Source organism: Gymnogyps californianus, chromosome 14 (genome assembly GCF_018139145.2).
Source record: "Gymnogyps californianus isolate 813 chromosome 14, ASM1813914v2, whole genome shotgun sequence".
In the NCBI taxonomy this organism is placed as follows: domain Eukaryota; kingdom Metazoa; phylum Chordata; class Aves; order Accipitriformes; family Cathartidae; genus Gymnogyps; species Gymnogyps californianus.
In genome coordinates, this window is record NC_059484.1 from 8,489,279 (window position 1) to 8,516,332 (window position 27,054).

Sequence of the window (27,054 nt, forward strand, 5' to 3'; positions counted from 1 at the left end):
CTGCCCTTCAATTGCCCATGTCTATGTATAATTCTCTCAACTACCAAATCCTAGGTTTGCTTGGTTTGGGGTGAGGGGGGTTGTTTGCTTGTTTAATAATCCATGTTATGGTCATGAAAATAAAGAGTAGATAGAGGAAGTAAAAGAGAAATACCGTCTGTACTGAGGTTTATAGCGATCTTCTGTTGACTTCTGGGACAAAGAGCTCTGCCCATTACCTTTGAACTTCCTGGAAACTCCCAGGCTTATAAAGTGATTCCAAAACTCATGGAGAGAACCGTGAAGATTGTGTGTACGTTCTTAGCTTTGTCACTGCTCTGTGTTAAAACAGAGACACTTCATGTGAGCAGATAGTTGATGCTAGGGTAATGCCCTGAACGGAGCCTCCAGGCGTATGCTAACAGGAATAACAAAACATTCAGGATGCTTTTGTCATATGTGAGGTGCAGCCTCCCCAGCAGGCTCTAGGACCCGGTGCAGCTGAGTCAGGATGATACCTGTCCCTAGGCAGCTGGAGGTTGGAGTCGAAGGAGAGGCAGCCCTGGGCTTCGGACATCTTGACTCTTCTCCCCACCACTTGTGAGTTTATTTGGATTATTGAACTCTTCTAATTTTGTTGGCTTTCAATGTGAGGCTATTTTTTGAGAGGAAAACAAGATGTCAAGGAAAAGTCTTCCAGGCTGCTTCTCTAGAATGATATGGAAAAAACATTTTTTCAAGGAAACCTGCTGCCGATGTGGTGCTCCAGACACTGAAACCCAAAATGAAGAGCTGGAGAAGAGAGGAAAAGTAAAGAAAAAAAAGAAGAAAAATGAAAATAAACGAGTCATCATCTCTAATTTACCCTTTGGAAGTAAGAAGTGGAAGGAAAATCCAAACAGATACTATGACTCCAATAAAATTAAGACCACAAAATATACCATCTTGACTTTCCTCCCCAAAAATATCTATGAGCAGTTTCACCGCTTTGCCAATATTTATTTTGTGGTCATTGCGCTGCTGAACTTTGTGCCAGTGGTGAATGCTTTCCAACCAGAAGTTTCTGTGATCCCAATTTGTGTTATAATGGCCATTACAGCCATTAAAGATGCTTGGGAGGACTTTCGGCGGTATAAATTAGACAAAGAAATCAATCATATGGGATGCTACATTTACAGCAGGTGAGTTTCATACAGCTTTTATTACAAAAAAGGTTGGCTTGAGATCTTTTATCAATAGTGAGGCTTTTTGTTTAAAAAAATTAATAGATAACTGCTGGAAAATCAGTGATTAAGTGAAACAGGGAAAAGTCATAGTGACTATATATCAGCTGGTATTTGTTCTGATACAGGGAAAGATATTTCTTTTTTTGTTTAAACCTCATTTTCAGACTGGGAAAGTAAGTTTGAGTTTCATGGTATCGGTGTGGCTATTGGCCTCTTAAACATGGAGTGCAGTGAAAACAGGTGCTTAAATAGCTATGAGCATCTGGATTTCTAAGGAATTTTCAAGAGGGCTTAATGCTATCAATATAAGGTAGCACAGAACAAGATCTATCATGGGACCTATTTGCATTCTTAGGTGCCAAGGAACCTCTTAAAAACATAGCCCTTTGAACTACATTTAATTTTATACTCTACACTGTAGACTAGCTTTCAGTTGTGTTTCTTTTACTAGGTTGTATGTAAAATAAAACTGTAAAAATGCAGTTTAAAAATGGGAGCTAGTAATATATGCCTCTGTTCAGTCATCTCCAAATGAATTAACTACATGTGTTTGTGCTCACTTCTTCAAAATGTTTCATGACCTCTTGCTTTTGGACTTTCAGAAGTTTTAAAATTATGTTTTATTGTATCAAAACTGTTCTCTCAGCAAAGTAGAAAATAACTTCTGCCTGTTACAATATCACATCTGGGAGTCAGAAGAGCAAAACTTTCCATCTCCATGAACGTTGCCTGTCATCCCTCAAATTAATCAACAGTGCTTTATATCATGTATTCTTTCACAAGCAAGATCTTGCAGAACTCTGGCTTTTATCACAGAGTGCTGTCATTTCTGTTTGTTTCTCTTGCATGTGTTTGTCAGATTTTTATTTTTATATCCTGCTGGTTAAACACGAAAACAATGGATTTGCTTGTTTGGAGGCTAAACTTATCCCCACGTATAGATAACTTGTCAGAAACAAAATCGCACTGCTCTCCTTGCCAACTTGTCCGAAAAAGCAGACATTTTACAAGTTTCTAAATATTGTTCATTTAAGATTTCTTCCCTCCCACCATGAAGACCGTCAATAACTGTAGCTCTTTGGGTAGGGTGGCAAAATTGCCTCTTCTGCCTATCTTTGAGATTGCAATATAGTTGGATTTTTTAATCTTTTCAAAGTTGCATTAACCCATGAGGCAATGCATTATTAGTTAATACTTGTTAAAACCAGTATGAAAGAGAATAGGTGGTGCAGTAGGTACTAATGAGTGAATCTGCATAGGAATCTTATTTATTTCCTCTTTACATAAAGTAACCATGTTAATTTATATCGGAAAGCTTTTTACCATGGAAACATGAGAAGTGGGGAATACAATAAAACTTTTTTTGTATAAGAGAAAAATGTCCATCATGGAATTATAACACACGTACAGATCCAGATTCAAGTTATAGCCATGAGTACTTTCGTATGCAGAAACTTGACATGGGCCTGTCTAAAAAATCGTTATCCGATTCCATAAAAGAGACTTTGATCTATGAATAAATCTTGTCTAGAATCTTGTCTTTCACCAAAGTTTTATGGCCCAAAAAGGTGATGTAAGGGAAAGGAAAATGAAGAGGGCTTCAGCCTATAGCATTCATCCTGTCTGGAAAAATCGTAGGTAATTACAATTGCCATCAGATCAGTAGCTACAGCTTATTATATCATGAATAATTTTAATCAAGCTTCTATAGCGCTTTGGGAAGCTGATATTTCTTGTTCTTCTTGCTAGCTGTAAAGTCATGGAAGAGCATGATGTCTTCTAATTTTCTTCCTTATGAATCATCTGCTGTAGGTAATTTTTTAACATAGGTGAAAGTCTTTTTTAAGACACTGCAAATTTTGTTAATCGTGTGGCAACAAAAAAATCTTTCTGAAGAGCAACTGATCTTCCATCTTAAGATGAAAGATTACTTAGATTTTAAGAGTTAATCTTGGAGAGTATATTGTCTTTATTTCAGATTTCAATAACAAGAACTCCGGTTCCTGTTCCAAAAGAAATACGGAGGCAGAACAATCTTTTCCAAGTGCTGAATGTTCTCCAAAACTTTCTTGAAGACTAGGGGAAATGCAGTAACTTGTCTTCTTTCAACATAGAGCAAGGGAAATTGAATTTAAATAGGCTGCCCTGTAAACACATTTCTTCTAATTTTCTTTTCACAGAGATCAGCTGGAATGGGAAATTTAATCTGTTAGTCAAATGAAGGAAAAGACACTTCAAGTAGTGTATTTAAAGAACGTTTAATTGAGAAAATGGGAGACAATTAATAGGCATTAAGGTGTCTTGGGGAGATGCAATAACTTAGATCTAATGTTTGATTGTGGAGATTTTAATTTCTGAACCAAAAATTTTGGAATCATAATAATTGTATACAAACTGTTGTGCTGTCAGAACAAATCACACAACACCAAAAGAAGAGAACAAAGAATTCAATTGCAGATGGTACAGACCTATGTTTAAATGCTTCCTTTCTCCTGGTATCCTTTAAAATATACTTTGTCTGCTTTTACATTTTCCAGGCAAAAGGGCTTCCATTACTACAAAATATGATTGTCAAAGCATTTTCTATGATACTATGCTTTTATTACCCCTCTTTAACTGCATTTAAATTCCTCAAGTCACCTCGTTTCATGTAACCCTAATTAGTTATTCTTCATCCATAACATTTAATTTTAATCTTCAAATATGTGTGATTTTTATCATGTTCATTTTGCTATGCCCAGACACCTTTTCGTCAAGATCTGCATATAGATCACTTTTTTCATCTTTCTTGTCAGTCAGTCCCTCCAAACCTACTGTGGTTACTTTTCTCTGAACTCTCTCCAGTTTGTTATTAACTTACTAACAACAGGGGCCGGCACTGAATGTAGTATACAAACCTGTAAGTGAATGTCAACCCAACAGTTGTTAAAAGCTATCATTTAATTTTCTTGAAGTTCTATAATGTTCAGGGAACTACTTGATATGTAATTAATGTATGGCCTGGATCTGATATACCCCTAGGATTAAGCCATAACAGTCTGTAAATACTCCATAGCATCCAGACAGGTTTTTACATCAATTTCACACTTCTGGAAGATTTAACCTAATTTTTTCTCAGTGTTTCAATAGACACGCAGATACAAATGCAAGGACTATGCACAGTTCAAGGTAGCACAGCAACACACTTGACTCAATACATGCACGTCAGACAGCAGCAGCCATAAAAACATTAACATTAAGCTATTCACATTGCTTAATTTTAAGCACCTAAACTCAGATATCTGAGCCAGTGACTCAGAGAAGCCTGGTTTATATGCTTTGAATCATCCTGTGGAGTTGTCAGATAACTAGGTAAGTCAACAGGCAGCCTAAATGAGATAGCCTGATTACTCTTTCAATAGAAACTTCCTCTGTGATGCTTTCAGGCCCTGTGGTTTTCAAGTAGTTCCAACAAGCATCAATCTCCTCTTCCTCTATAGGTCCACTGATGTCTGTAATACAAAAAATTCAGGCTGGCCTTCTCTGTGACTCTTTATCTGCTTAGTGTGAGGTTTTAGAACATTTAAAGATTTCTGCATCAGCACTAACTCTGGGTTAGTCCTAGAGCAGTGATGGGGAAATAACGAAAAAACAAAGAACTCCTCTCTGTGTTGCACAAAGTCAGAACTGCCAACAGCTGAAAAGCTGGAAGTGGCTTAAGCTAGATTCACTGGTTTGAAAGAGAATTAAAATATTTCAGCCGATTGAAGTTTTGTCATTCAGTGTTGTAATTATCTCTCTGACAGCAATGGAGATCTGCTTGCCTACAGTTTACCATATATATAGTATACTTTACACTTTCTTAAAATTAGGCAAGCTAGGTAGTGAAGACAAAGGCTGCCTTTGTGTTTCAACCTCCTTCATATGCTCTGATCAGCTAGACCTTCTGAAGGGAGGAGAGATTACACCTTCCCTGGATGCTCCCCATGTCTGGGAGAGCAACTGGGATTGGCCAGGGATGCAATGAACAACAGAGGTCTGCAGCACCTGGAATAGAGTGGAGAAGGGTAGGGAGCATGGTTGAAAACAGGAACTGACCTACTGTCAAATCTCAGAGCTAAAAGAAAAAAGACAACTTTTCTCTGGACCCCGGAAACATCATATGCAGCTCATTCAACCCAGGGTGAACCTGAAAGTTTGTGGAGTAGAAAGCAAGATGAGAGGAAAATACCATCCTGCCAAGGGCACAGTAAGCAAAAAGAGATTTCTTGCCAATGTTTCCATGTAAAGTCTTGTTCAGCAGCACTGAGTTTTCATTTGTTAAAGAACCTTTTCTTTCTGCTTTATTATTTTTGTTTTCTAACAAAGCATAACTTTAAAGACTAGGAGCCTGCTGGAGGCTTTAGTGGGTTCATTTCATACACCAAAAAAAAGAGAGAGTCTAAAGCCTGTGGCCCACTTGAAGTCCCATCACATTCCCTCAGGCAAAATTGCAGTCAATTTTCTTGGGCATAGCAATATCAAGACTTCTTTGCCTCAGTGGTGCCTTCTCTGAACAGTGCATGAATTTCATCAGTTGGAGGCTGAAGGTCTCCTGAAGATCTCCAGCTCTTGCATGGCTGAAGGTGCATTCCTATGACAGCCACAAAGCATGAACTTTGATCAATTGAAACATCAATTATTTCATATAAAAGTAGCAGTATGAATAAGTTACAATGACTGCAGGATTATTATGTGCTATGATATTATTGCAACTCACTGTCCATCAGGAAAGATCTAATGCCACTCCCTTGCCTAATGTGAAACATGACTATATTGTTCTCTGTGTGGGACTATCACTGGCAGTGGGCGTCCTCTGCTCTGTCTGCTCTGTCATCCATATAACTTTTGTATGTACTTCAGGTACTATGGAATTTTTGTACCTAGTTTATCTGTGGATACCTGAATTAACAGTGGGGTTTACTGAAGGCACAAACAGTGCCTCCTGTTTGTGCAAGCTGAGGCATTCTTCAGACTTCCAGCGAGCCGAGAAAATGGCCTTAACCAACAGTACACTCAGGTTTGTTATGTCACCATGCAACTGCTTGAAACCAGTGGTACCAAAATAGAGAAGAAATAATTAAAACGTAAATTCATCTTATGGTGAGCATGCTGATTGCGTGGTGAAGAAAAATGTGACATGCTGAACTGACTAAATGTAAAAGAAAAATGTCAAGCTTTCAACACTCAGCTGGTCCAGGCAGCAGCACTTGAAAGTCAAAGAGCAGCAAGCTAGCAGTTCTTGTCAGTCAGTGTGTATTGCTACAGTGAGGATCCTTGTTCTCTGTGGAAGACAATCCATAAATACATTACTAATGCTACCACTGGTTTGTGTATTGCTCTATCAGAGCTTTCGTCAAGATCTATTACCTGCCAAGGCATTTAAAGCTGCTTCACAGAAAAGGTGCAATGGTTTAGCAGACAGCAGCAGAAGCTAACGACTAAAGACAACGGGCAAATAAATGAGAACCTATGGTTTTGGCTCAGAGACCTACAAAATCATGACTTCATAACATTAAGTTCCATCCTAAGTGTCCGAATTTTTAAAACACCATTAAAACCCAGAGAGAAGCAGGTTTCTACCATGTGACGTCAAGAGCTACATGGTCATGTAAGATGACTGTAGCAAAAAAGCTGATCTAGGCTGTGGATTCCAGAAACTTGATAAGTTAATGGGAGTCCTTAGAAACCAATGCTAATGATTAGCAGTCAATAAGTAAGTGACCTTGGAGTTACCTGTTCATTCCAGCTGGTGCCAGGCAGAATCGTACCAATAATATTTTGTTCAAGGCAGTATTAAAAACAAAAATTAGATTTTCCTAAATACAATAATCCATAACTTACAAAATGAATCTAGTGAAGTCTAAGCAAATGCGTTCTCAAAATCCTTTTAACTTATATTTTATTTCATTTCTTCATTTGGTACAGGTCATTATAAAATCGAGTCGGAGATTTAAAAAGGCGAGTTAAAAGAAATCCAAAACCTTGCATATGGACATATAATACCTTTATAAAGTTCTGGTACTTAGTTAAAGTTCACATGAACTTGAATTGATTACAGAAGTTGAATACAGGCTTCTTTTGTCATTGAAAGAATAACTTCCTTGTTAGGATGCTATAGACAGTTTTAGCACATAAAAAGATAGGATCTGTTGCTAGCATTAAGGAATTTGGAATGCCAAAATGGTATAATTAAAGATGTATTTTATTAGACTTTAGAAAAATTTCACTTCCGTTATCTTTAAAAGATGCTCATTGCTGTCCTAAAGTTGTATTCAAATCCTGAGAGAGAGTTTGGGGCTATGGGGAAAGGCTATAGCTGCTTGCTAATGAGGGCTTGTTACACGACCAGCCACTGCTAAATGACATCATTGATGCTGCTGGGCTGATGTCCACGTCACAAAAACAACTTTCCCAGCTACTGTAATGGTAACGTAGCAGAAGCCGGTGATGAATTGGCACGGACGATACGGTACCTTCTCGTGCTCAGATAACATCTCTAGCTCAGGAATATTATCAGCCAAGTTGTGCTTTACTCTGACCTACGGACAGGTTTCAGAATCCATTCCTTTGCCGTCTAGTGCCTTCCTCAAGTCCTAAATCTACTCCTTTGTTGTCAGTTTTTCAAAGTTTTATGGCAGTAGCTCCTAACCATGAGGTCATGGCCATAAAGTGGTCTTTGAAAACATTTTGTGAGGTTTTCCCATACAAAAGCTGGTGTAATCTTTGATAGCATAAAAATGTGTGGGATTTCTACTTGCAAAAATAGACTGTAAAGGGTAAGTAGCCATGTGATTCTACCTGTTGTCTGTGTAGAACTGAGAATCTCAGAACATTAGCATTTTTTATAAAGTAGATGATGCTTGAGGGGGGCCATTTTCAGATATAACATTCTAGCAAATTTACATATGATAAAGTAAAAACATTTGGTTTTGTCTATTCATGACACTGATATTATTTTTTTCTAAGTGTTATAACCTAGTGGCAGTTTAGGGGGTGAAAGGTAGAGCAAACAGTGCCTTTACTTCAAGCTGCAAAGGATCCTGAGATGGAGCTTGCAGTAATTCAAGGAAATAAGATTCACTGAACTAATCGGTTGATACAATACTTCTAGGTGATAAAGATTTCTGAAGATCTTTCTCTAAGACAATCTAGGACTCACAGACATGCTGTGGAGCGCACATGAGAAATGACTTTTATTTAATCTCCTCTGGGGAGCAGAACAATAATTTTTATTTGCTCCCATTCACCATCCATTTTGACCCAGTTTTTGTTTGAGATTTATCTTTATTGAAGCCAAGAATGTACAATGAAATTGTTGACACAAAGTCAATAATTTATTCATGTTCCCCCACAATCTCCAACCACAGCAGGATCTTTTTATGATCCTTTCTTCCCAGAAATGACTTCATAAAGTCTATTTAGTTCAGGCCTTCTGGTCAGATATGATGAGTCCAATAACAAATTCTGGCAGACTTCACTTCAACTGTTCCAGGCTAACTGCCTCTTTTTGTCGGCACTATCCTCTGATGGGCATTGTCATGCTACCCATTATCCCAGGACAGCAAGGGAACACTTTTTAAGTGTGCTGTTGATAAATTGGCTGGTAAAGGAGAGAAGGTACTGAGAAACTTTTATCTTAGATGATGTCTTTGACATGCCACAGCCCAGATATGTCTTTGACGTGCCACAGCCCAGATGCCACATGCGATAAGAATCAGATTTCCAGCTTTCCACCTATTGAAAGTCACCACATCTTGTTTATTTTATTGGATAAATGCTTTTGCCCTTTTGGTATGTTTCTCGTCAAACCATCTTAGATTTATGAAGCTCCTCTGTTTATTTAGCAACCGGAGCTTGTGCTATGAACTTTAATCACTGAACAGAAAATGGGCAGTGTTCCCAGTTACGGGAATTGCTAAAAGGAAACTGCTTCATTTGAAAAGTCTTGTTAGGCAACTGGGCCAGTGCTGCTGTGGGGTGCACCAGGTTCCTTGTGAAGTCCTTTTCTTCCTTTCATCCATCGGTAATTCTCTACTAAGCTGTAGAAAACCTTTGTACTGTAGGAAATTGTTAATCTTACAGCTCCAGCTGAATAGTTCTTTCAGGAAAAAAAAATGTGTTTCTTTACCAAATTCAATGCTCGTTGGGAGAGAGGGGCAGTCTGTTCACCTGAATGCAGGTTTGGGATTCTAGCAATTCCTGAACTCTAGTCCCTGTGCTAAGTAAGGCTTTTCCTCTGATCTGAAAGAGGTCATTTGGCTTTTCTGACTCACTGTCTCCTCTGTAATTAGTGAATGGGCAGAACCTGAAGCTTTATGTGTAATGTATGTTTCATAGGGAATTACTGAAAAAATATTACAAATCTGTGATTTCTGTGGATTATTTTTGCTAACCTGGTTTCCTTAGGCTGATGTGGATGACAGCCAGCTGGGCAAGGCCCTTCTATAGCATTTTATGAGCAGAAAAAATCAGAAGTGTGTTCTATAGACTTCAGAATTGTCCAAGAGTTGACGAACAGAGAGGTAGGATTGCCCTGCAGAAGTCATAGCAAACATTATATGCAAACTATACGTGGCATCCAAATGTCTAGGATAGCAAGTCAAGCCATCTACTTGCTCTAAACTGCTTCTGTACTCTCATTTTTATGTTTTAAACAAACAAATTAAGAAGTTCTACCCAGAAAGTGTTTGACATGGGAAGGATTCATAGTTACTTAGTTGATTTGCTATATTAACATTAGTATCTACTTTGTGGAGCAATAAATACTCAACATGCACCTGCTTAAATACTTTTCAAATAGAAATTGACCTCGATTTTTTTTGAAATGCACAGCAACATCAAATTAACTTACAACAAACCTCTGTTCTTCAGTGTGGTCTTTTATGTCTGTTGTTGAGCAAAAGAAAAAAGGACATGCAGATAAGTAGAGTCAGACAAAAGAAGAAAGAAGAATCAAGAATGAAAAATTAACTTAAGAAGGAAAAATTATTGCTACAATACCATTATTTAGTAAGCACCTCACATCTAGCATTAAAGGGATTTAAATAGTTAGGTTGTGGGGGGGTTGGGGGTTCTTTTTTTGAATAAAAAGTGGATACCACTGGGAAATGCACAGAATTTAACTGTGTGCATAACCTTTGCAGGAAGCTGTTATTTCATGTTGTTTTACAGATAAGGATATCAGCCAAGTGCAAGGGTTTGCCTGACAGCATCATGGCTGGCTCTCCTTTACAGAAGGCCAGGCAAGTAGGTTAGCAGGAAGTAGCCTTTGGCCTGACTCTGAAGCAATGCTTGGATGTGTGCTTTGAACTGTAGCAAAACACTTTATCTACTGTATCACTGCTCCCCTTCTCATGATACAAACATTTAATTGAAAGACAGTATTCTTCAGGCAATAGATGAGGATGATTAAAAACTTAAGCAAAAATGAGACTCTGAGTCATTACAAAAAGCCTTTTACTGTCTGTCGGGTAAAGTGTCACGAGCATTTTCCCTCTTACAGAGCACGGCATAAGATGATTCAATTATTCATCTTGAAAAAATAATTTCCTCTCAAAGAGTTAGAGGAACTGGGCCATTGTTGCCCGTGCAGTTTTCCCGTTAACTAATTTTAAAGCTTATTGTGCAGTTTTCAGTTTGGTTAGATGATTAAGAGCAGTTGAAGGATCAATTATTGAAAATGTAATGGCAAAAAAAGTTTGCTATTTCCTGAACTATTAAGCACTGATTCGTTGATGAAATAGTAATTTCTTTTACTTGAATCCTATAGGCTCTTTTTCCTTTTTTTTTTTTTTTTTTTAATTTAGAAGCTCTTTGTTTCTTACCTTAAGTTTTCCGTTAAACTTGGGCTCTAGTTGCATTTTTTTTGCTTAATATTAAGGGGTCATTTGTCTGCTGTTCTACATTTTGAAGTTGTTTCTGTGCGCTAAGCTCAAGATTTGTAATTACTTTTTGAGAGTTACAAACTGGAAAGACCTGAAGCAAGCGTAGCTGAGATATCACTTTGCTTCTTTCAGGATCTAGATGCTGTTGTTGGAAAGTATCTGAGAAATAGCCACGTAGTCAAAAACAATTAATGTTTTTTAGTGAAATGTCTAAATTTCTTGAATAAGATACTTTAAAACACCTCTGTTAGTCCCAACAACTTTCTGTCTTTTGCTGTGGAGATTATAGGGCTAATGCTAGAATGAAAGAGAACTTTTGTGTAGTTTCTTTTTATTCCATGTGAAGATTTTATTTGAATGTGAAGTGATACTGTGAGAGTATCTAAATCATTAATTTCTAGTTGTTGTGCTATGTCTTTTAAAAAAAAATACAGCAATGTGCCACCACCACCCCTATTTTCTTTTTTTGAAGCCCCACTAACCAGGAGGCCTGCCTTCCTAATGTCACTATTCACCCATGACATGTTTTTAATGCAACAGGGAAGAAGGTGCTTATGTTGAGAAATGCTGGAAAGATGTCCGAGTGGGGGATTTTGTTCAGCTGCAGTGTAACGAGACCGTCCCAGCTGATATCCTCCTGCTGTACTCCTCTGATCAGAACGGGATCTGTCACTTGGAAACTGCCAACCTCGATGGGGAGACCAACCTTAAACAACGACAAGTGGTGACGGGGTTCTCCAGCCAGGTAAGCCTGCTGAAAACGCAGCCCGTGCAGTGCAGGGTTGGTCTGGGCCCATTTGCACGCCAGCTCCAGCCATGAAGTGCACCAGTTCTAATGGCTGGTTGCGCTGATACAGCTACGAAAGCATTTTGCTGTTGGAGCTAACACCCTGTATGGAAAGCAGCAGTCTGTCCTAAAAGATTTTTGTTATTCTGGCACAGGGATGGCTGTATAAAAAAGAAGATTAGCTCAGACAGTGGTTGTTTGCAGCAAACTGCATCAGCAGAAGCTTAAGCAACAACACCAAGTACAACCATTCGGGACAGCAGCAGGTCTTTCCTATGTATAAGCCATCCATACCCCACAGGCTGTCACAGCGCACAGCACATCCCACAGCAAAGCCACTACAACTGGGTGAATTATTTCTGCATAGAAACTGGAAGAGAGCTCATGGCCCCCCTTCCAAAGTGGCCAGGGGCTTCCTTACGGATTTTGCTTCTCTTGCAGCTGACGTACCATTGCTCATTTGCTAGGCAGGTAGATGTATGGCAGTTCAACTAGGAACTGCTCTAAGGCACGCTAAGTTGTAATGAAATAATGGAATCTCTTATAGGAGTATAATAAGCAATTGAACAGGAACTCAAGGTAAATTAAAATGCGAAAAGTTAAATAAAAGTTATATGTTTGACATCAGTTTGATTGTTAGCAGAGATTCAGTTTGAATGCTTAAAATCATCATTTTTTTTTCCATAGGCCGTATAATTTCCTTTTTACGAACACTTTACTGGTATATTCTTTTCACTCATGTTTAATAAACCTGAAGTAAACAAGAAAATACCACTTAGGGAAAGTTGTTCTTTTTACATTTTTAAGTATCTTTTCAAACATAGCAAGACAGTTTTTCAAATAACACAGAACAAGTTTAAGGAGTTGTAGCATGTGAAGAGGAATATTTTGTTCCATTGGAATCACTTCAGCAGACAGGAAATCCAAAAACCTGGCAGGTAATTCTAGGCATTACGTCCATTTATTTAGCCATCAGTAGCAGTGCCATTAGGAAGATCTTTTGGGGTTATCGGTGGGTGGGACACAGCTGCCAGTGAGCAACCAGATTAATTAAACAAAAGTACACCATTTCCATGGCCAGTTCTGGTCAGGTACTGTACTGCAGTGTTGCTTGCTCTTTGTTCAAATGGAAATCACTTTGCAAGCACAATTAAGGACTTTCTCGGGTTGTGGATGCCATAGTATAAAGCATACCTTTTCCAGTGCTTTCCAGTGATGATTAGGGAGAGGTTTTTTTCTTGAGAAACACTGAACATTTTTAATATGTAGAGATTTAGCAAAAAAACAATAAACTGGCTACTTAAATAGAAAAAATAAAAATACTGCATTTGTGTCACATAGTCATAGTTTACACGTTAGGTTTTGTATTTTTGCTTTTAGAGGAAAGCAGACTGCTCTACTATCACACAAAATGCAAACTTTTGCCTCGGTCATTTATAATAAGAGGAAGTCTTTCTTTAAATCAGAAAATCCCCGCATGCCAAATTATGGTTCAGACTGCCTATTCATGGTTATTTTCTTTAGACTTCAAGGTTTTGAGCTAAAAAACCCCAGTGCACTACACATCGTATGTACAGGGTTTAGTGTGCCAAATTCTTCCGTGTTCTTTGAGCTTTGTTTAGTCCTGTGATTTATCTGCTGCATAAAACTTACTCAGATTTAATTGTGTCTATAAAGTGTGACTCTTTAAGGAGGGAGGAAATACATATGAACTATGTACTGGGGTTAGTTCTTTGGTTTAGGATATGCTTAGGAATATTGAATTCACCTACCTGTAAAAGACTGAGAGGAAGGTTTATTATTTTTTTTCCATTTTATACCATTTTCTAATCTGAATTTTCAAATGTAAAATTCTTGTCATCTAAAGAGAAAAATTTGAGAGAAGAATCATCCTTCTCTACCCCTTTTCTAGCGAGAAGCCTGTTAGTTTTCTTCATTAGTAATGAGCTCTCCAGGTGCCTTTTGCATCTTCCTGTTCTCCTGTTGTACAAACATTTCTAGCGCAACCAAATATGTACCGATTTTTCTGTTGAGTTTAGTGAGTTGAACAAGATTCAGCAGAGATGAACAATATCTCTTAAAAGAGATTCTAAAAATATTCAACCACGTGAGTCAGAAGGTATACAAAATGCCCTTATAGTCATCAAGCTTTCATATTTCCTCCAACTTTTTTTTTTTAGATCAGATTCTCTACTTGCTTGTACTTAGGGGTTTTTTTTGTTTTGTTTTTTTTAAAGAATATGTGTATTGTTCAGGAAAAAAAAGAACAGGAGAGAGAAAATAATGTAAAAATTAAAGCACAGTGAAGAAAAAATTGAGACTTGAGGACTGGCAGCGTAAGGAAGTCCTTTTGCAGTCTGGCAAAATTTTTGTGCATTCCAATGAAGGATTCCCAGGATTTGCAGTTTCTGAAGGAGTCTAATCTCTAGAAGTCTCTCTTCCTGTAGAAAAAAGTAGGGAGGCCCAGCAGCAGACTTGATTTCCAGCTTTCCTAATAGGAGGAGTTTGGATTACAGTGAGTTTCAGTTCTTTTAAAGATTTTATGGCACAGCAATGATGATTCTCTTTCACATTTCTCACATCCCATTTTTATTATATTTTCTTAATCTAAAATCAAAGTTTCGTATATTTTTTCAGTTAAGAAAAGAACACCACTTATGGCAGTCAAGTACCTCTCATGCTGTCTGCTTTCTGGACTGCTTCATGCAGTCCAAAACCCAAGCCTGTTTCCTTGAACACAGGGGAAATCAAGCAAAATTGTGTGTCTCAGTTCAGCTCCAAGCTCTTTTTGAGCACTTAGCCTGAAAATCTCTGTCTTGTTTTGTCTCTCCCAGTGGTTTAAACTTATTCTACTGCCTTCCCTCTTGTGGTTTTGTTTGTTTGTTTGTTTGTTCATTTTGGTGTGGGGTTTTTTGGGTTGGGTTTGTTTTTTTTTTCTGTTAGTCTTGCTTTTAGTTTTATTTGAATGTGGTACATTGAGTCAAATGTGTGGGCTCTTATTTTATGATTATACCATCCTGGCCAGTACCGTAACTCTTCTAACATATTTCAAAATCCTAATAAATCCTGAAATTATTTTCATTTGAGCCTGCTTTTGGTTGAAGGCTGTTTTTCTTTCATAAATAATCTGAACTATATTTACATTCACTTTAAATGAAGACAGATGTTTTCACTAATTGGCATCTGTGATGTCTTGTCCAATACACAGCTTTTTCTTCATTTAATTCAACCAGTTATTAATCCAAGAGAGGAAAATCTCAGATCTTTACTCAGCCCCTCTGAAGCTTTCCTTCAGGCTGAACAAGCTAAACTCCCTCTGCCTCTCCTCGTAGGGCAAGTGCTCCAGCCCCCAACTATCCTGGTGGCCTATATTTACCTGCTCTTAGTGTTTAACGTTTCAAGTACTCATTGGATTTGACACTCATTCTCAGTGTGTTTCCTCTTGCAGAATACTTTGTTCGAACCCGAATTTTTCCAAAACACTATCATCTGTGAAATGCCTAACAATGATCTCAATAAATTCAAAGGGTACATGTAAGTATTTGTTATCCATAAATGCATTTTGTATCTGAACTTCAATATTTCTCTTGGAGGAACTGGATGGAAGGAATATATTTTGCAGAAATTGATGGATGTGACTATTATCTATTCCTGGATTCAGAAGTCAATATAAAATGTAGACCGGAATCTGTGTTTTGAGGCAAGGCAGAACCAAGGCTTGACATTGAATTTGCGGTTGTTTCATACAAACTGTTCTCACAAGGTTTCAGCTCTTTTCAGAATTCAGACGTAAGCTCATTTATGTTTGACCTGAGGGTTAGGCTAGGCTAGATTTTAAGTCTAAATCCTTCCTAATGTTTAAAGATATTCAGCTGCATGGCTCTAGTTTCTTCATATTTATGGCCACAGGGAAAAGGTATCCAGGATCTAACAAACAAATCAGATTTTCTTCTTACAGCTAGAAAAAGCAAGCAAGCAAGAAAAATCCTATTGAACCAATGTGTTAGAGTAGTATTACAAAGTGCTTTTTTTTTTTTGTGTGTAAACCAATGTATGTGAGGAAAAAGCCACATCCTCTGTTCCTTATGCCCTTTCTTCATTAAATAATTCTGGCACAGACATAACAGGGAAATCTATACTAGCAAATTTAGCAGATTTAAATCCATTCCCTGGCTATAAGGCCAATTTGAATGGCATGACTCATGTCCTACAATTCTCTTACCCTCCAATACAGGGCAGCTGTTTCCCAAGGCCCTCTTCAGAGCAGTCGTTGGTCCATGCTGATTCCCACACCACACCAGGAATTGTCAAAAATACCTGCTGCCGCAGACCAAATGCATGCCCCACATTATGCAAATAATTTAACTGTATGAATGTGTATGCGCCCCTATCCATGCCCTGGCTTTGTTCAGTTTACTAGTAGCTAAACTAGGAGTTAATGTCTCTGCAAGAATGCAGTGAGAGTGATGCACCTGGAGTAGCTGCAAATGGCCAGATCCTCTGACATGAGTAAACCAGAGGGTTCTCGCCCATTAGCACTGACCGTGTTTAATCTGGTCTTGAGAATTTATGCCCTGTAAGAATGATGCCTCTAATAGCAATGCCATTTCCCCTCTACTGTGATATCTTAAAAGGGAAAAAGAGTTCAAGTTTGTATTGATCACTGGCTGTGGTTGCTGGCTTTGACGACCACTGGGTATAATCTAAATTGAAGCAATCCTTCCAATTAGCCTGCTGTAATATGGCGCAAGAGCACTGAGATTATAGAAATGTAGGTGATATGTCACAAGAAAACAGACACAAATACACACCCTTAGGACCCAGGACTAGCTTCACAATCTTCAAATCTCTATTGAAAGTCTGTAACAGAAATCTCTTTAGGAAATGCCTATTATCTCACCTGCTTGGTGGAATATGGAGTTAGCTGCCTTTCTCTCCCCGCTTCTGGGGTAGATGAAAGAATTTGCCAGTGAAAATTACTTACTAACAGTTAGTGGAGTTTCTGTCTTTGGTCTCCTGTTATTTGAGCTATTGAGCTAAATTACTTGGAGCAGATTACTTTTTTCTCCAAGAACCCTTAATAAATTATTGAGGCTCTATTGCCTTGCTATAAAACGGTAGCAGTACTCTCTCTGCTAAAAACGATAAGAAAGAACTTAGTGACATCCATCTGACATACCTGACCACAGCAAATTCTGCTCAAGGGGATGCAAGAAGGCTTCTATTAAATGAGTTCACCAAGGCTGAATCTAGACACCCAGAAAAACAGATTTCTGTCATTATTTTTTACTATTCTACCAGCTGTAGGTTGTTGGCACCTAAACCTTTTCACTTGTCTAGTTTGATGTCATGTAATCATGTGCAGCTGCACGTAGACATAGGACTTTACTTAGCCCTAAGATAGCACCTAACCTTGCCCTCCATTTAAGTGATGCTGCAGGTTACTGGTAAATGCAATGCCAAATTTCAGATAGAAAGTAGCAAAACATACATATTCTAGAAAAAAATCTTTTCTGATGCTGATATTTACATAACAAAAGCAGGTGGAGTGACTGAAGTGAAAAATCTCAGCTTTGGTAAAGATCTCAGGAGGAGCCTACCAGAGTGTATAATAAAATCTGTGAGCAAAAGTAGGTTTATGCTTTCATTTTCAAAGGCAAGTAACAAATTGCCTGCCTGATGGAGCACTGACCTTATAATTTCCATTAAGTTTTCATTGGTCTGTTCTGCTAGCAGAAGGATCTGGTGTGTGATGGGACATCTTCAGCCAGGATGAAGTGTCTTCCATCCAGTGTGAGAGTGAGGAAGAGAGCCTCAGCCTAGAGACTGTTCAAGTGAACTAAGGTTCACAAAGATGAGAAGCCATTTGTGGCTGACAGAGAGACAGAGGCTCTTGCAGGGTGCAGGTATATTCATCTGAACCTCTACTAGCAGGCAAACCCTGCTCAGCTTTCTAAAAGAATTTCATCTGAATGAAGTTTCATAATGTATCTTGGCTTCATTTATGAGATACAGAATCTGCCTGGTAAGGTACCGAGTGAAAGCCAAATTTGCTTCTTATTGACATCATGATACACACACCATACAAGCTGTCTTTAAAAGAGATGCTTGGACTTCTCTGTAACTTCTTACTGGAGTCTTTATTGAAGCTGAGTGAAATACAAGCAAAGTAGGGCCTTCACAGTTCCTTGATTTCAACCTGAAACAGACTTGCACACAATAATTTTGTTTAATACTATATTAGAACAGAAAAAGTCATTGCTTTATTTTATGTTCTTTCTTCTAGGGAGCAGCCAAATCATGAACGGATTGGTTTTAACATTGAAAGCCTCTTGCTTCGTGGATGTACAATCAGAAATACTGAGGCTGCAATAGGAATTGTTATATATGCAGGTAAGATGTACTTTCTATCTAGGTAAGCATAGAATTTCCCTGTAAATATCCCTGAGTAAATATGTGTAGTCTAATATTGCACCACAATTTGACATTTTGTTTTAAGAACTGGTAGTGCATGGGAAAATTACATAACTTTTTGAAGTAAAGGTATTATTCATCCATCTCCAAAGCCAGCAAGTCCTGCACTGGGTCTCTGGCAAGTGACAGTATCTTTGTGTATGTCAAATATCTTGCTATCTTTGCAATATCTTGCAAAAATATCCAGACAAGTAAAAAATTGCTAAGGTGAGTTTAACTCTCAGCTCTGCAGCTCTGATTATAACGGTAAATCCATCTGGCATAAAATCTACATGGCTGCCCTGAGGGAGGTCTCACTGGCTCCTCAGGGTAGAAATTGATGTAGCTGAAGATCTATCCAGAAAAAAAAAAAAATCATCACAAAGCCAAGCTGTGCCAGTGCCAGCACACAGGAGGCAGTGAGAACAGCAGCTGGAGGTGACAGAAGAGGCGACGGCAGCACACATTTGTGCTGACATAGACATAGTGTGTCCATGCAACCATGAATTTCATGCAGTAGAGACATGAACCAAGCAAGATAGTGTCAGTGCCCAGATCAAATGCAGTGGTGCCAGGTTCAGCAGTGGGTCAGTTCATCTTTTTCTCAGCATCTTTTACCTTTGGAGTGTTACCACTGCTTTTAGTCAGTGAGCATGATTTATCATTGGCTTTGTCAGCTGTGCTCTTTTCTGCTTCAGATAGAGTGCATCAGCTACCCTCTTTATTTGTAGATTAAATAAAAGTCAATTTAAACACAACAATTAATCCCATTATTGGTTATTTTCATCTTTCCAGTAGAGTCATGTCACCTGTTTTATGTCTAATCAGCAGCAAGGGGTTCAAGGCTGAGCCACCTAAGAGAAAAAAGAGGTCACCATCTTTGCAAGAGTCATTTAGCTTAGATTGATCTCCACAGTCCGGATTATTTTACCTGACAACTGACCATATTTTTTTCACTACTGCAGAAGTGGATTCTAAATGACTGTAGCTCCTATATGTTTCCAAAGTAGCCTTCACTTTGTGGGTCTTTCATTGCCTGTCTCTCTGAATGCCCCATGTAAGGATGATGCCTACCAGACAGAGGAGAGCCAGAGCCAAACTCATCACTCATTTTTTTGGAAGTAACTACTATATAAAAATCTCTGTAGGGATCATTCCCTATAGAATTGGAGTAACTTGTCTTTTCTTCTCCTGTTAGGATTCCTATTTTTCTTCTCTTTAGTCAAGATTTCCCAGTATGTTCCTTTGACCACCAGCATAGATCCTAATGTGGATCTCTGTTAATGTTGCTTAAGCTGCTAGTAGCAAAGGTTGGAGTTTTAAAGTCATTCTCAAGATACGGTGTCTTTGATCTGAGTAAGTCTTCAACTCAATTTCCAACTGACATCTTATTGTTAATGTCAGTATAAAAGTTTATTCTTTTTCTTCTAAAATTAGACTCACTTGAGCCAGTACCAGCTTAATTTCTAGGGTTCTTTGACATTGATTATACTCTGGCTTTTAATCACGGTCTGTGACCTTTTCTGAACAATCAAGATCAGTCACATAATAAGATGGCACATTCTCTATTTTTATAACTCTATTACTCCTCAAACTTACTTTCTAATGGAAGCCTTTGTGAAAAGTACAGCCATCACTTAATGTGATTGTTTAGCCTGTGCAGTTCTCATCTGACCCCAATATGGTTATACTTTTCATGGCTACCCAAATGGTTCTACACAAAGCAATAGCGCTAATGCACAAAAACCTCATTACAGAGCGACAGCCAATGTAGTTTTCTCATTGTGATAGGGACAGCAGCAAGAATTGTATGCTTTTCAAATAATAAAGTACCAGAACGAAGTTTTAGATAAGCCCATCAGCATCCAGAAATAGAGAGACAATGTACTAGTGGGGTGGCAGGTGAGGTGCTGTGTTGCACAGCATGTGAAACTGTGAGTATTAGAGGAGAACAAAGGAGTTTATTCCTCTTATTTCTGATATTCTGTTTCTTGCAAGGTGATATCTGTATTACAGATGTGTCCTTTTCCTGTTGGTCAGCTGAAGTGGAAGGGAATGATAGAGCTGACATTTGGAAAGAAATGTCTTCCCATTTTCTTCCTGAAATAAATCCATCAGCATTTCCTTGAGGGTTTTCTGGGAGAGATTAAATGTTTTTGTCTTGTTTTGTTTTCAACACAAAACATTCCATTAAGCCTGACATAAAAGAAAAGTGAGGAACAAGGTTCACACAGCTGCTGGAGGAACAGAAGTGCAGGCAGCAGTACCCTCCTCTTCTGTGTAGCTTGGTGGTTAGAGCATTTGTTCACCGAAGGGAAGACCTAGGTTTTCTTCTCAGTTCTGCCTGTATGGGAGTGAACATACATCTCCTGCTTCACAAGTTGTACCCTGAATACCTGACCGTGCGGAACGAGTGGGTACGTACGTAGACATGAGTTGGAAAGGAAGGAGCATTGGTAGCATAAGCTGGTCCCACTGACATAGCTCCAGGTTGTGTAAATAATTACATATTCATTGGAATAGGAAGCCAGGAGTCCCAGCTCTTGGGTGAATGTCCTGAACATAAGGCTGGAGAGTAATTTTCTCTCTTGCTCTCTGCCTCAATTAATAACCTTTGATGTAAACCTGGAATGAATCCAACAGGCATGATTGAATCGCACCTAACTTCCAGCTTTTTGGTTCAAATCACTTCCCTAGAGAAAGCCAAAAGGTAGCTTGGAAAACAGTCCCTCTCACACACATCACGCACATACAAATGAAAACTAAATACAAGTCTGCAGGGTCTGTATTTTCAGGGAAAAGGACTGTAGAAATAAACTTAAAAGCTACCATTTAGTATAGCAACAGATGGTATCCACATATCCCAATTGTGGAGTCACAGTTTAGATAATATTAATAAAATAGAAAAAGCAATTTCTGCTTCTTGGCTTCTTACAGCACTCCTCTTTTTCCATTACAAATATACCAGCTCAATTCTAATTCAGTAAGTTTTAAGGATTGGGGTTTTTTTTACTTCTTGTCCTACTGTTTTGTTAGCACTTTACAACCACATAGCGAAAAACTAAATAACATTAGTGTCTTTCACTGCTGGATCTGACATGTTGGATTTTATTTAAGTTAATACATGAAATGTGTCTAGTGGCTTCTGAATAGCTGCTGAAAAATATTCAAATGTAGGTTTCAGGAATCTGTATAGCACCTAATGAAGTTGTTTGTAAAATACAAAAATACAATATTATTGTTCTTTTTCCCTTTATTCTCAAGGAGACTAGGCTTTTGAATATTTATATAAACCTTGTGATCCTACTGAATCTGCTGTCTTTGGGAAAGTAAAATGTATATGACAGCTGAAATCTGTAATGTAATGGAGGTCTTTTGTAAACCTCTAGATTTAGTCTCTGATATATTCTGCTATTCAGTCAAACGAGAAGATGGGCAATAAAATTACTGAATGAAACTAGAGTCAAATTAACATTAGTCATGAGCATCCTGCTCTTATTTTGTGAGAGAAATACTTCAAAAAAAAAAAATTACAAAATATTAAATAAATATGATGATATTCATTTGTGTTTTGAAGGTCATGAAACTAAGGCCATGCTAAATAACAATGGTCCTCGTTACAAGCGCAGCAAGATAGAGCGACGGATGAATATGGATATTTTCTTATGTGTGGGACTTCTGTTCGTCATGTGTCTTGTTGGAGCTGTAGGTATGAAGCACTGACAAAAATCTTCTATTTCATTGCTTTTTTCTAAATGGTGGTTAAAATTGATCTTATAGACATGAGTGAGATCAGATCTAGAGCTGAATGCTCTTGGGGTCTTTAGGCTCCTTGGTCTTTCCAGCAGACAAGTTAAAATGGCAAATCTGAATAACTCGGAAGAAAACTCATCCATGGCTATAAATATTTCAGATAAGACTCATCTTCACTGTGGTAAAATATGTGTAAAGCAAGCAAGTGAAAGCCATTGGGTTAATGCATTATAGGAATCGGTACTTGCCAGCTGAGATCTGCTTCCTGAGTGGAAGTTTGTTCCTTGTGTATGACAACAAAAGTAAAATGATGTAGCTTTACCTTCATTTCGGTAACTTCTTCCTCTAATATGTTCAGGAGTCACGTTAGCCAGAGCTACCGAATTTACAACCCATGAGCTGCACATGACTAATTCATCCAGTTTACAGTCTCCACAGCTACCTTCCTTCTCAAAAGCCCCTTTACAGCAGGCTGTGAGAAGGATTAATTGTTTAGGCAGGAATAGCCTGCATTTTTCTGGGGTCCTTGCAAGTGAGCACACTTGAATATAGTAACTGGGGTTAGCTGACTAGAGTTTACTAGATTGCTAATCTCAAAAACATCATCTTCACTGCATGTAAGCACCCGCTTGCCTTCCAGCTCTGATTGCAATCTGTCCCAGGCAGTTCAGGAGTAATAGGATCTCATAATCCTGAGGAAAGGGCCAAATTTTAAGCCTACTGAATTTTGAATGGGTCACTGCTTTAAAGAGATAACAGAGGCTCCCATGGGCGCTTTGTGTTCAAAGCCCCTTTTCTTTTTAATCGATTCCATCTCAGTGATAACTTGCTTCTTCACTATGAGCCTAGTGAGCCACTGGAGCAGGTTGCTCAGAGAGGTTGTGGCTGCCCCCTCCCTGGAAGTGTTGAAGGCCAGGTTGGATGGGGCTTTGAGCAACCTGGTCTAGTGGAAGGTGTCCCTGCCCATGGCAGGGGGCTTGGAACTAGATGATCTTTAAGATCCCTTCCAACCCAAACCATTCTTTGATTCTATGATTCTATGATTAGTGCTACTGCTCTCATTTAGTTTTGTAGCGACAAAGTCAAATCATGTGGCCCTGTCAAGTTTTGCTGAACCTGCCCTGGAGGCATGTGATGTGACATACCAGCCAGTCATCAGTGTAATACCATTAGAAGTAAGGGCCATCCAAAAAAGATGAACAATTGAACTGACTTAATTGCTTTTTTAATTTTACTGCTTCATGCTGCAGTGGGCTTTTTTGGCACAGAAATGGGATTTCAGTTTGACAACTGAGCTCTGTGTGAGGGAGAGAGAGACTTTATTTTCAACGTTCCCTGGCTGCTGTCATGTAGATTTAGAGACTTGTCTTTGTCTGGTGTGTAGGGGCCCTTGAGTAATAAAGTCCTTTAATTGAAGGTTTAAAGCGGTCCCAGATGAAAAAATCAGCATTTAAAGAACATTTTATCTGCTCAGGTTTAAAAAACAGAAAGAATATAAAACGTTCATAGTCTAAGTGAAACATGTAAAACAATAACAAGTCCATTAGCTTTTATCCATTCAAAATGTCCTGTAGCTCTACCATGAGTTCTTGCTTTGCAACCTTCTCTGAATGTTGGGTTCTAGGAAGAAATATCACTGGTGGATCGGTTATCAGGATTTTTCTTGCCCGCAGTGAAAAATTGGGGTAAGAAGTGGCTTGTAGATCCTAGTTGTCCTTGCTCAGATGTGATTGTAGTCTCTAGCAGCCAGAAAGTATTGCTGAAATAATTTGAATTCCTTTGGCAGCATTTTAGTAGGCAGATGCTGCCAAACAACTGCTTGCTTAACTGGTGCTAATAGAAGTTTTATCAGAGCTGGATATGCGAAGTGGACTAACAGAGGTTTGTGGCATCTGGAGCAATGATGCAATGAGGGAAACTGAGTTGTTTGTCCTAGCTCTGTATGAAGTTTCTGATGCTGTAAATTTAACAATGTAACATCCTTGAGCGAAGTTTATTTCGGTAAGGGCAATATGAAAGGTGGTAAACTCATCGAGATGGGATGTTGTTAAGTCCTGAAACGGAGGCTTTGTTGTAGCAGTGCAATGATATCTACTGATATTTAAGACACAGGGGAAGCAGCACTTTCGGGGTATGACTTAATTGAAGGGAATGTAAAAACAAGCTGCCTAGACTGAATTATAGGGGGTCTGTCAACTCTAACAAAGACAGATTGAAATCAAGAATGGTAAGGAAGGATAAGAAAGATTTCAGTTTTTCTATATAAAGGTTATAAGGTTTCTTTCTGTTAGAAAGAGGAATGGGAGTCTTCAGTGCTGAGGATTTTTAAAGATAGGTTGTAGAGATGGTGTCCTCCAGCAGCAAGACATAGAATGAGGAAACATCTGTGCAGAGCTAAGAGCCCTGGGGGATACCTGCTGAAGGAGAGGTGAATAAAAATACCCATGACTGCTCATTTTTTACTAGCATATCAATTCTATGCATGTGCTACAGAGCTCTGCATATACTTTGCATTCTCCAATAGATTTACAGCATTGCTCGGGGACTGTTGCTTTGGAAATGTTCTTTCTTTTTAATTATCACAGCAGTCCATATCTGCAAACTTCAGAAGCTTTGTCAATCACCTTACTGCTCAGCACATTTCAATATTGTATATCATTCCTGCAGGGCATGGCATTTGGACTGGAAACTTCTCAGAGCATCCGCCTTATGATGTCCCAGATGAGAATGGCAATTTTCTGTCTCCAGTTCTTGCTGGTTTCTACATGTTCTTGACAATGATAATTCTGTTGCAGGTAAAAGACAAAAACCTCTCTGTTACCTCTAAGGAAGAAGCTATTCAAAACTGAGTATAATCACTAATGAACAATTAATATCAACTAATAGCTGTGCAGTACCTTCTTAATCCTATTTGACAATATTGCTAGGAGTGTTTCAAATCATCCAAGAGTGAAATATAATGTATCTTCTTTTCTTTTTTTTTCTTTCTAACTGCAGATTTTTTTTCTTGCTGTTGAAACCCCACAAGGATATAGATAAGAAGGAAGCATATTATATCTTTAAATAAATCCAGGATCTCTAGCATATGCAACAAAGAGGATGTTTACATCCAGATGTCAGCTTTTTTTTTTTTCTGCCTATGTCCAGAATTCCAAAATAAGAATGCCACTTAATATCTCACGAAAACAGTGAAACAAAAATTGTCATTTTTGCCAGTGGGGTATAATAACTAGGTATGGTTCAGCTGGTTTACGAAAGAAACTAACTTAGAAGTAGGATGCTTGTATTTCTGAGCCTGATTAAGACTAATTGGGAGAGAATATTTTATGGGATAGGGGAAAAAAAATCACGTTTACTTTTCAGATTTCTTGATGTAACTGCTGAGATTTAAGTGGACAGAATTTCTTTAATATGAATGAAATGTGAAGATAACTTTCCGAGCTGCTCAGAGATTCCTTGGGGGATTATTCTTCATTACTGAAACAGAATATTTGTACATCTTAAGAATTCGTTATTATTTCAGAGCAGGGAAGCTAGTGGGTGGGAAGTGTTGTGTGCAAAGTAATTGCTTGTGAAACTTTTTTACATTAAGAGTTAGTCTGTGCTAGTGCATCCTTTCAGAGTTTCAGGAGGGTAAGAGCAAGCATGCTCCTCAGTCCAGAAAATGTGTTTTGTAAGATCATCCTCTGAAAGACCCATCTTTGCATTTGGTATTCTAGGAATTTTGTCTTAAATTTGTCACTTATTGTCCCTGTTTATCCATTGCTGTTGTATGCAGGACTTTTTTTCTCCCCTGAACTGTTATTATTCAGTCCTACAATATGTTTCTAGGAAGAACAATTTCTCTTAAAATTGTTAGTATACCTGTGCCAGGACATTGCTGACAGAAACAATAAGACTTGTCTCACCCCTCACTGAGAATTTAAACTCTCTTTCAGGTTTTAATCCCCATTTCTCTTTATGTGTCCATTGAGTTAGTCAAGTTGGGTCAGGTCTTCTTAATTCACAATGACATTGACCTGTATGATGAAGAAGCAGATTTGCCCATACAGTGCCGTGCCCTAAATATTACTGAAGATCTTGGACAAATCCAGTATATCTTCTCAGACAAAACTGGGACACTAACAGAAAACAAAATGGTATTCCGACGCTGTACTGTTGATGGGATTGAGTTTTCACATCAGGAAAATGGTGAGAGACTTTTTTTTATACTTGCTTTACTCTCTGAGCAACTGGATGTTATTAATTTAAATATTAATATTTAAACCTACTGAGCCCTCTGACTGAACGTAGAGCTTTGTGGATTTGTCTCCATTTCGTGAGGGACTCCTGTTACGGAGATTCACAAAAGTGAAGGTGTTTTAAATGATTCAGAAGTCAGATGGGAAAGGTTTTCCAGTTCCCTTTGTAGGTATCTCAGGCTTTGCCCTGCATTCAATACCCACTCGAGAGTGCAAAGAGAACATTTTCTCTTTCATTTCTAAATGAATGCCAGCCAACCTTTTATAAGCTCACAAACTGAGATTAGGTAGTAATTAAACTCAGTGGGTCCAAAAGCAATTACTATAGTCTTCTGTGTGATATGAAAGGTATAGCTACACATTTTCTTGAGTCAATCATAGCTGCAGTCCATATCCGAAGTCTCTTGGCATTCGGTGCTCTGAATCTGGGGGTTTGACTCAGGCCCATTCTTGGTCGCTACTTTCTCTCTCTACATAGTGCAAAGGATTTTATTAAGCTGGCAAGCAGCTGCCAAGAAGATGTTTGTGCTCTGTGGCTGAAAACATTAGCAAATTTGTGAATTACCGTATTTCACTCTCCTGTTCCAGTTAACTGCAAAATGCAGCTAAAGAGACCAAGCATTAGCAGAAGTCCATAAAAGTGACTGATCACTTTGAAAATGCATTTTTGTTTTCTTGCAATAATAAACATTGGAAAGTGGGAGTTGCCA

General features: G+C 38.4%; 1 protein-coding gene across 1 annotated transcript in view; it reads left to right on the top strand.

Moving 5' to 3' along the window:
• ATP10B (ATPase phospholipid transporting 10B (putative)) overlaps window positions 1-27,054 on the top strand; it is a 65,133-nt gene that overhangs the window by 11,840 nt on the left and 26,239 nt on the right. The window contains exons 5-10 of the mRNA XM_050905602.1: window positions 11,651-11,855; window positions 15,346-15,431; window positions 18,184-18,290; window positions 21,928-22,059; window positions 24,771-24,898; window positions 26,042-26,294. Coding sequence (XP_050761559.1) covers window positions 11,651-11,855; window positions 15,346-15,431; window positions 18,184-18,290; window positions 21,928-22,059; window positions 24,771-24,898; window positions 26,042-26,294 — 911 coding nt within the window. The remainder of the gene's footprint in view (window positions 1-11,650; window positions 11,856-15,345; window positions 15,432-18,183; window positions 18,291-21,927; window positions 22,060-24,770; window positions 24,899-26,041; window positions 26,295-27,054) is intronic.